Below are 9,666 nucleotides of genomic sequence, written 5' to 3'. Positions count from 1 at the left end.
GGCTGGGAGGGTTCTGCACATGATGCCACCATTCTAGCAGATGCACTAGAGAGAGGATGGTTTAAGGGTTCCAGAAGGTAATGAAATAAATTAGTTCCTTAAACCTAGTTACGAACTAGTTGATTGTAGGACTAATACCTCTTTATAATCTTTCTAGGGAAGTTCTATCTGGTAGATGCTGGATATGCATGCCGTCCTGGATTCCTATCTCCTTACAGGGGTACTAGATATCATCTTAATGAGTTTGGTGGTAGAAATTACCCAACCAATCCAAGGGAGCTGTTCAATTTGAGGCATTCTAGTCTGCGTGTTACGGTTGAAAGGGCTTTTGGGGCTTTAAAAAATAGATTTCGCATTATTAACAACAAACCTTTTCATCCATTCAAGACACAAGTGAAATTGGTCCTTGCTTGTTGCATTTTACATAATTGGATTCTGGGGCATGGACCTAATGATGTTATTCCTCTTGAGTCCACATGGGAGCCTAATTCTGTTAATGGACATGGGGTCCCTATTGATGACAATGCAGCTTGGGCTTCTGTTAGAGATGAATGGGCTAATGAAATGTGGGCTAGTAGGGGTAATGCACATTTGTAGACATTGGATAACTTTGCTAGGGTGTTGTAATATTTCTGTTCCCTTTGTACCTTGAAACATTGGACAACTGGTCTATGATGTTATGTTATTCCTGTTTCTTTCTCACTTTGAGGCTTGGACAACAATGCTATGATGATCTGTTATTCCTGTTTCTTTCTCACTTTGAGGCTTGGACAGCAATGCTATGATGATCTGTTATTTCTGTTTCTTTCTCACTTTGAGGCTTGGACAACAATGCTATGATGATCTATTTTCTGTTTCTTCCTCACTTTGAGGCTTGGACAACAATGCTATGATGATCTGTTATTTGTTAATAGCTTTCTCACTTTGAGGCTTGGACAACAGTGCTATGATGATCTGTTATTCCTTCTTCTCTCTCACTTTGAGGCTTGGACAAGTGTGCAGTGATGATATATGCATTCTGTTACTTACCCATGAGGCTTTGGGCTATATGCAATGATGATATGTGCATTCTTTTAGTTATCCATGAGGCTTTGGGCTATATGCAATGATGATATGTGCATTCTGTTAGTTATCCATGAGGCTTTGGGCTATATGCAATGATGATATGTTATTCCTGTTTCTATATGCATTGTTCTATACTTATTGTGCATACATGAGGCTTTGGGCTGTATGCAATGATGTTTTACTAGTTCCTGAGGCAATGGGAAACATGCAATGATGTTTACTAGGACATGGCACAAGTGAATGGTCAGTTTGACCTGCTGGAGGAACTTGAGGCTGTTGAGGTTATTGCCCAAGCTGCCATCCATGCTAGTGGCCAGGCTGCCGCAGCTGCTGGTGGCCAGGCTGCAGCTCAACTTGCTGCCCAGGCTGCACCTGAAGCTGCTGGCCAGGCTGCCGTAGCTGCTGGAGGCCTGGCTGCAGGTGTTGGTGGTGCTGGGCAGTAACCCAGGGCTGCTATGAGGTGGACTAATGTGATGTCTGCATTTGTGCTTCGCCGCTTCTGTCAACTTATCTCTACTGGTGTGAGAACTGACAAGGGGTTCAAGGAAGTGCACTTGAACCAAGTTGCCAAGAGTGTGGTTGAGTTCTCAGGGCTTGAGGTCACAGGGACTTAGATCTACAACCATTTGAGGAAGTGGAGATAGAGGTGGGTCAGGGTGATCAAGCTGAGAGAACTGAGTGGTGCACTGTGGGATGATGACAACTTCATGATCACTTTGGAGGATGAGCACTACAAGGGCCATGTGCAGGTAATGTTATGTTTACTAATCCATCTGTTGACTACTATTTCTACATTTATCTGAGCATCTGTTGACTTATAACATCTGTTGTTTGCATTTCAGGCACACCCAAAGGATGCTGAACTGTTGAACAAGCCCATTGAGAACTACCAGCAGATGGAGGTGATCTTTGGGAATGGGTTGGCAACAGGGAAATATGCTATGGGATCCAGTGAACCTTTGGGGTCCCCTTCTGACTTTGCAGATTCAGAGAATGACCACATCAAGGTGGATGATATGGCAGGGAAGTGTCAACCTGCTGGTCCTCTTGGTTCAGAAGGAGGGAACAAGAGAAATAGGTCCATGCTTAGTGAGGGGGACATTTTGGTGATGACTGGGATGACTGATGCTGTGAACAATGTTGCCAATGCCATTATTCAGACCAAGGTAGAGGATGTGCACCCTGATCTCTATGATGCTATCATGTTCATGCCTGGTTTCACTGATGAAGAACTGATGGCTGCCTATGAACACCTTCTTGGCAACAAGGCTATTGGTACTGCTTTTGTCAAGATGAATGATTCTCACAGGGTGCTGTGGTTGAAGACCTACTTGGCAAAGCACTTCTACATGCACTGAGGCTCTTGTGCATAGGCTCTTTGTGCAGAGGCCTACTTTTGTGCAGTGACTATTTCTTTTGTGCAGTGACTGCTGATCAGATGGTGGCTTGTTTTTGTGCATGAGCCTCCTGGTCCACTCCTTCATTCTTTTGTGCAGTCAAGCTGACCCTATTCTGTTGGTAGCCTCCTGGTAGATGATTAGTGACTGAACATTGATTCATCAGATGTGATGACTGTCTGACTGGTCATGACTGAGCATATGCCCATTGCCTATGATGTTGCTGTTGCTTTATTGTTATTTTGATTCTGAGCATATGCCTATTGCCAATGATGTTACTGTTGCTTTATTGTTATTTTGATTCTGAGCATATGCCCATTGCCTATGATGTTGCTGTTACTTTATTGTTATTTTGATTCTGAGCATATGCACATTGCCTATGATGTTGCTGTTGCTTTATTGTTATTTTCATTCTGAGCATATGCCCATTGCCTATGATGTTGCTGTTGCTCTATGATGGTGCTCTAGTGGCTGCCATTGCTTTGTTGCTTTCATGTCATGCCATATGCCCAACTGGTGTGATAAGTTCATGTTACTCAGGCATATGGCTCCTGTTTTGTGCAGGTACTTGTGCTGCCTAAGCATGTTGCTGTTGTTTTGATTCACCTCAATTATGTTCTAATTTCTATTATTTTCGTACATGCTTTGATCTGATTCATAGTCTGAGCATATGCCATTTGCCAATGATAAGTTCTTTCATGTTGCATAGCTTCTGTTGTCCTCATTACTGTCATTTTGGTACCTACTTGCATATAATTCAGAATTTGAGGTCATTGACCTTTTATCATGATCAGTACATTCCTGATTCAGTCATTTATCTCAATTATGTCCTAAATCCTGTCATTTTGCAACATGATTTCATCTAATTCATAGTCTATGCTAAATCCTGTCATTTTGCAACATGATTTCATCTAATGCATAAACCTGTGCTACATTCTATCATTTTCCTATTTCTTTTAATCTGCTCCACAATCTGAGCAATAGCCCTTTGCAAAATGATCTCTCATGTTAGTTATCTGAAATGGAGCACTTCTTGTCAGGTTATTTGTAAGCCCAATGATACTTTGTTCTGTGCTGATTTCTGTCATTTTCCTATTTCCTTTAATCTACTCCTGAAGCTGAGCATTAGCCCTTTGCCAATGATATGTCATTTCTGTTATCTCAAATTGAGCACTTGTTGTCAGGTTATTTGTAAGGCCAATGGTACTTTGTTCTGTGCTAATTTCTGTCATTTTGCTATTTCCTTTAATCTGTTCCTGAATCTGAGCAATTAGCCCTTTGCCAATGATATGTCATTCTTGTTATCTGAAATTGAGCACTCGTTGTCAGGTTATTTGTAAGGCCAATGGTACTTTGTTCTGTACTAATTTCTGTTATTTTGCTCTTTCCTTTAATCTGCTCCTGAATCTGAGCATTAGCCCTTTGCCAATGATTTGTCATTTCTATTATCTGAAATTGAGCACTTGTTGTCAGGTTATTTGTAAGGCCAATGATACTTTGTTTTGTCCATTTTTTAGAACACATGGCGTGGTACGTTGTCAGTGTTGGTCGTCAAACTGGAGTCTACTCCAGTTGGGAGGCTTGACACGATCAGGTGAATGGATTCAAGGGAGCATGCTACAAGAAGTACAAGACCAAAGACGAAGCGATGCAAGCTTTTCATGGTGCCAAATTTCAACCTACTGAGCTACCGGCGCAACCTCGACCTATTATCAACAATGCTCAATAGGACTGTAAATATATGCTCATGTTGTTAGAGGCTTTAATTATCTTAGTTCAAGCTGTAATAATTGTGGTTTTAGTTTCAAAGTCTAAGTAATTTTAGTTTAGTTACAAACTCTACTTTTCTCAAAAACTATGTTCAGCTAGGTAACTTCACCTCCTCAATGCAAGTGGTGATTGGAACTGCCTCTATGCGACCAACCAAACAGCGTCTGTTTTTTGAATTTCAGATTCGTACGTGCAACCAATCACCGTATCTTCGCAGCCTGGTTCAACTCAAACGACAACCAAACACAACCCCATTGCATCCCCGATCCTGATTTCGGCCGGCTAGATTCTCTGGTGCGAGCCAAGCTCCTCAGGGAAGACAACCAATCACACCTAAGATACGCTATGTCCCGCCCAATCCTATCCTCACCACCAGGCAGGAACACATCATGCGCTGTGAATTTTTTGAATGTGTCCTATGCTGCAAGGAAAAAAAATGTAAAAGAGAGGAGATGGGACTCCTGATGATTGCAACCCGAGGTGACAAGCGTGCAGTGCAGTGCAGTGCGTGACTTTAGATGCCACCGACCACCACCAGGGAAGCATCGTGGATCGATCATGCATTATCTTTTGACGACGACTTGACTCGGGAATCAGAGCAAGACGACATTATCTTTACAAGTTGAGGCTTTAGAGATAAAGGCTCTGTTTAGTTCTTCAAAATTCCAACTTTAATACTATGAAAAAGAAGATTCCTATCACATCAAATTTGCGGTACATGTATGGAGTACTGAATGTAGACGAAATTAAAAACTAATTGTACAGTTTTGTTGTACTTTGCGAAACGAATCTTTTGAACCTAATTAGTCAATATTTGGATAATAATTTACAAATACAAACGAAACGATACAGTATGCTACAGTGATTTTAGTTGTCCAAAGTTGGAAAGTTGAGCAACCAGGCTAAAAATTTGAAAGCACAGTGAATCTTTCTGTCGATAGCGTGTGGATACCAGCGCACAGTGTCGCCGTCTGGCAGCCGGGGTGGCACGTGAAGGTGCCTCGTACCGGTTGCACACCCATGTGCCCGCGCCGATCTAGGGATCTTTTGGTGTCTTTCTCTGGACAGCTTTGTTTAGTTGGCCAAATTGGGAGGTGCCAAATTACTGTTACAGCACTGTAGCACACTGTAGCGTTTTGTTTGTATTTGTGAATTATTGTCCAAATATTAACTAATTAGGCTTAAAAGATTCGTCTCGCAAAGTACAACAAAACTGTGCAATTAGTTTTTAATTTTATCTACATTTAGTACTCCATGCATGTACCGCAAGTTTGATGTGATGGGGAATCTTCTTTTTGCATAGTGCCAAAGTTGGGAGTTGGGAGTGAAGTAAACAAGGGCATGTCTCCCACGAATGCTTCTTTCCGTTCTGGCAGAGGTGGCATCGGACCTACAAAGATCCAGGACGGCCAGCGACATAAACCAGCCACATCCATCCATCGGCCTCCTCCATTGCAGCTTTCAGAGTTGAGGAAATTGCAGGGTAAACCATGAGAGAGCCAGGACGGCCGGAAGAGATAATCAATCGCTACGTGAGGCTTCAGACAGCCACAGCGAACATCACACGCGGTCTAGGGACCCTGGCCTTGTTGTGGTCCACCGTCGTGCTCTTCGGCGGCTTCGTCAGCATCCTGCCGGTAAAGGAGTTCTGGTTTCTCGCTGGACTGACCATCCCGATGGCATGCAGGTATAACTTGATTTCTCTTCTTAATTCGGAACACGTATCGTACGTCATCTAATTTCCTTTACCCTCTCTTTTCATCCTAGCAATATTTGTATATTTTTTCTTTTATCACGCAGTTTGTTATGAAAACTGAAGAGGGTGGGGTCTTACAGCACACCAAGAATTTTCCAAAAAATTCTTCCCTAAAACTATATACTAGGGGCTCTTTCAAAAAAATTTTACCCCAAAAACATATCAACCCATAGCAGATCGCTAATAACTAGCCCTCAATATTTCAAAATAAACCACATCATCGTAATTGAACTCAGCCCGGCGTCTCCATGCTCTCTCCCCGTATCATTCTTTCTTCTAGCCGAAGAAGAACCGAACAGAGCGACATTAGATACAAGAACCGAACCGAACAGAGCCGTCTCCATCCTATCTGATACAAAAACCCTTCATTTATGCCATATTTCCTATGATTTTGCAATATGGTCTAAAACACAACACATATGCAATATGGGGTTATTTCAGGTTCCAAGTGGCAGATTAGTATAAGATTTACTGCAAAAACACCACTTAAATAGATGCAGGTGTCGGTGTCAAGAATCACGGGTCAAGACTCTGACAAGTAAAATGTGTCACGCATTTTTTACCATTTCAAAAAAGAGTCTCATTTAAGTCATGCAAAAGGTCAGTCCAGTGAAATAGACAATTTTCATAGCCCCTGCATATGTTCCTGACCTTTGGGCCTGTTTCAACCAATGTTATTTCTTAATAAATACTACCAGTACCAATCATTTTATTTTTTCTACTTTCTCAATTCGCATATGCTCTTCACTCTGATAATATTATTACTAGCTTTACTAACTTTTCTTGTCTTTGTGTTATGAATCATAAGTAACTTAAAAGAGCATCTGACATTGTTTCCGACATCAAAACAAGTAGCTACACTGATATGGTAATGGATAGGTAACTGAGATTCCCAAGCCATTGCCTCCAATTTCTCATCTATCCGAACACTGGCAGGAGCTAGCTTCCTCGATAACACGACGGCTTCCTCGAGAGCCAAAGGATCGTTTTCAGACGGAGGGAGCGCTGGCGAAGGTAATGACGGCAGCTGCTCTGGGTCGGCCGTGTCATCGTCGAGATCGTTTTCAGAAGTTAAGGCTTGAGAGAAAAATTTGAAAGCACAGTGGACCTTTCTCTCGATAGCGTGTGGATACCAGCGCAGGGTCGATAGCGTGTGGATACTAGCACAGTGTCGCCGTATGGCAGCTGGGGCGGCGCGTGAAGGTACCGCGTGAAGGTGCCCGGGCCTGCTCGGTAGGTTCTCTTTTGGTGTCTTTGTCGTCCGGACAAGTGTCTTCCGCGAATGCTCTTGGCGTCCTCCACGTACGAATGCTTCTTTGCGTGCTGGCAGAGGCGGCATCGAACCTACAAATGATCCAGGACGGCCAGCGACATAAACCAGCCACAGCCATCCATCGGCCTCCTCCATTGCAAGCTTAATTTCAGAGTTGAGGGAAACTGCAGGGTAAACCATGAGAGAGCCAGGACGGCCAGAAGAGATGATCAATCGCTACGTGAGGCTTCTGACGGCCACAGAGAACATCACACGCGGTCTGGGGACCCTGGCCTTGTTGTGGTCCACCGTCGTGCTCCTCGGCGGCTTCGTCAGCACCCTGCGGATAAAGGAGTTCTGGGTTCTCACTGGACTGAGCATCCTGATGGCATGCAGGTATAACTTGATTTCTCTTCTTAATTCGGAACACGTACGTACGTTATCTAATTTCCTTAACCCTCTCTTTTCATCCTAGCAATATTTGTATATTTTTTCTTTTATTACGTAGTTTGTTACGAAAACTGAAGAGGAGCCTTACAGCAACTCCAAAAATCTTCGAAAAATTCTTCCCCAAAACTATATATTCGGGACTCTTCCAATAAACTTTTTTTTTCAAAAACATATCAACCCATAGCAGTGGATCCAGCCCGATGCCTCCCCGCTCTCGTCCTGTCTTATTCTTTCTTTCTCTTCCACCAATCGAAGAAGAACGGAAACAGAGGGAGAAACGACTTGACGACTCTCTCATGGTTTCTCTCCTGGTCACCGCGACGCTCTGGCCGGCCACGGACATCTAGACGAGCCACATGCTGGGCCCGAGCTGCCACAGCACGAAGCTCCCCTCGTGGGCGCGCCCGACGCCGCCGATGACGCCGCCTCCCCCGCTGCTGGGGTTCTGCAGCATCGACAGGCGCACCCGCCCCGACGCGTAGTACATGCTCTTGATGGCGCCGTTCTCGAGCTTCCCGCAACCCGTCGTGGCCCTGAACTGCTCGATATATGATGTACTGCGCCGACGACGTCACCTGCACGGACACACATCGCTGATCTATCATTCTAAGCAAAGCAAGCAAGCGCGCGGAGCGTACACACAGGTGCGCGCAGGCAGCAGGAAGGTATACGTACGTGGCGTGGAAGGCGCGGGAGGAGCCGGACGGGGGAGAGGGGGCAGGCGAGCACGGGAGGAGCACGCGGAGGTCAGCCGCCGGGCGCGCGTCGTCCCCGGCGGCGCCCCCGGATAAGAGGCGCGCCCACCGGTGCAGCGCCGCGTGGAGGCCCGAGCGCCTCCATGCCGCGTCCTCCTCCCCGCTGCCGGGCTCCTCCGCCAGCGGCTCCAGCGCCACCCTCGACCTTATCTCGCTCTTCGTCGTCTCTCTCTCTCTAGCTCCTGCCTGCCTCCGCGTAGCTTCTGTGTCAGGCCGCCGCGCGAGCTCGCTGCCGCTGTTGCTTCTCGAAGTGAAACCGCTCGGACCAGATGGGCCGGCGCTTGGTGACTGCCACCCCCTGCGGGGCGCGACGACGGTCCCTGACGGCCGCCGAGGGCGCCCGGCGGCTGGGGATCCGGGTCCGGGGATCTGGCGAGCGCGGACGAACCTGTCGAGCGACTCCGCGAGCTCCTCCAGCCTCGCGAGCTGCGCCGCGTGCCGCTCCAGCAGTGCGGCCTCGGCCTCGGCTGACGCCCCTGCCACCGGAGCGTCCGCCGCTTTTTCCGACGCGGCGGCGAGCGGGAGGAGCACGAGGAGGGCAGCGACGCGGTGGGGCATGGCTATCAGCGGAGTAGGCGATTGGGATGGACCGAATCTCAGGGTGATGGAAATTCGTATATTTCTACGGGAAGGATTGGAAAGTTATTCGAGGTAATTTTATTTGTTTTCCCCTTAAATAAAATTTTGAAGCAATTTTAGTGGAATTTTTGGAGTTACTCTTATAATCCTGAACTTATCTTTGAGCTAAACTGCTGATACTATCAACTTCCTCGATCTCTATATTCTCAAGCTTCCATGGCTGGTTCAGGGTGTATTTGGTTGCATTTGTTATTTTGTTAGTTTAACTGTACCAACTCATTTAAGATGAAGCCATTCCACTTGATATTGTTCTACTAAGAGAAGTGGATCACGCCATCCAAAATTATCTAGACATCTACCATATGGTGTATACAACAAAACACACTAATATATATATATATATATATATATATATATATATATATATATATATATATATATGTGTATATATGTATACACATATAGATATATATATATATATATATAGAGAGAGAGAGATATCTCTCTCTATATAAATATAGAGAGAGATATCTCTATCTCTAGTGAGTGTGGGCACAGACACACACACAAAAACACACACACACACACACACACACACACACACACACACGCACGAGAATATATAGAGATAGAGAGAGAGGA

The 9,666-nt window shown here is 45.2% G+C and overlaps 2 protein-coding genes across 3 annotated transcripts in view; one reads left to right on the top strand and one right to left on the bottom strand.

Annotated features, from left to right (window-relative positions):
* The first annotated feature begins 7,294 nt into the window (after positions 1–7,294).
* Positions 7,295–9,666, top strand: part of LOC101756682 — an 18,073-nt gene continuing 15,701 nt past the window's right edge. The window contains exon 1 of one of the 2 annotated variants that reach the window (XM_004955315.4): positions 7,295–7,636. In XM_004955315.4, coding sequence (XP_004955372.1) covers positions 7,440–7,636 — 197 coding nt within the window. In that variant the 5' untranslated portion in view covers positions 7,295–7,439. Of the gene's footprint in view, positions 7,637–8,967; positions 9,097–9,666 lie in introns of those variants that run through there. The other variant, XM_004955316.3, reaches the window with a different exon arrangement.
* LOC101756288 lies at positions 7,710–9,040 on the bottom strand. Its single transcript, XM_022824582.1, has 2 exons — positions 8,366–9,040; positions 7,710–8,265 (listed from the first exon to the last, which is right to left on the bottom strand). Exons 1-2 carry the CDS (start codon positions 9,001–9,003, stop codon positions 8,262–8,264), a joined length of 642 nt encoding a protein of 213 aa, XP_022680317.1. The 5' UTR covers positions 9,004–9,040; the 3' UTR covers positions 7,710–8,261.

The sequence above is a fragment of the Setaria italica genome, chromosome II (genome assembly GCF_000263155.2).
Source record: "Setaria italica strain Yugu1 chromosome II, Setaria_italica_v2.0, whole genome shotgun sequence".
NCBI classification, from domain to species: domain Eukaryota; kingdom Viridiplantae; phylum Streptophyta; class Magnoliopsida; order Poales; family Poaceae; genus Setaria; species Setaria italica.
Note: the sequence above shows the minus strand (reverse complement) of the source record. Positions and strands in the feature narration are given on the sequence as shown.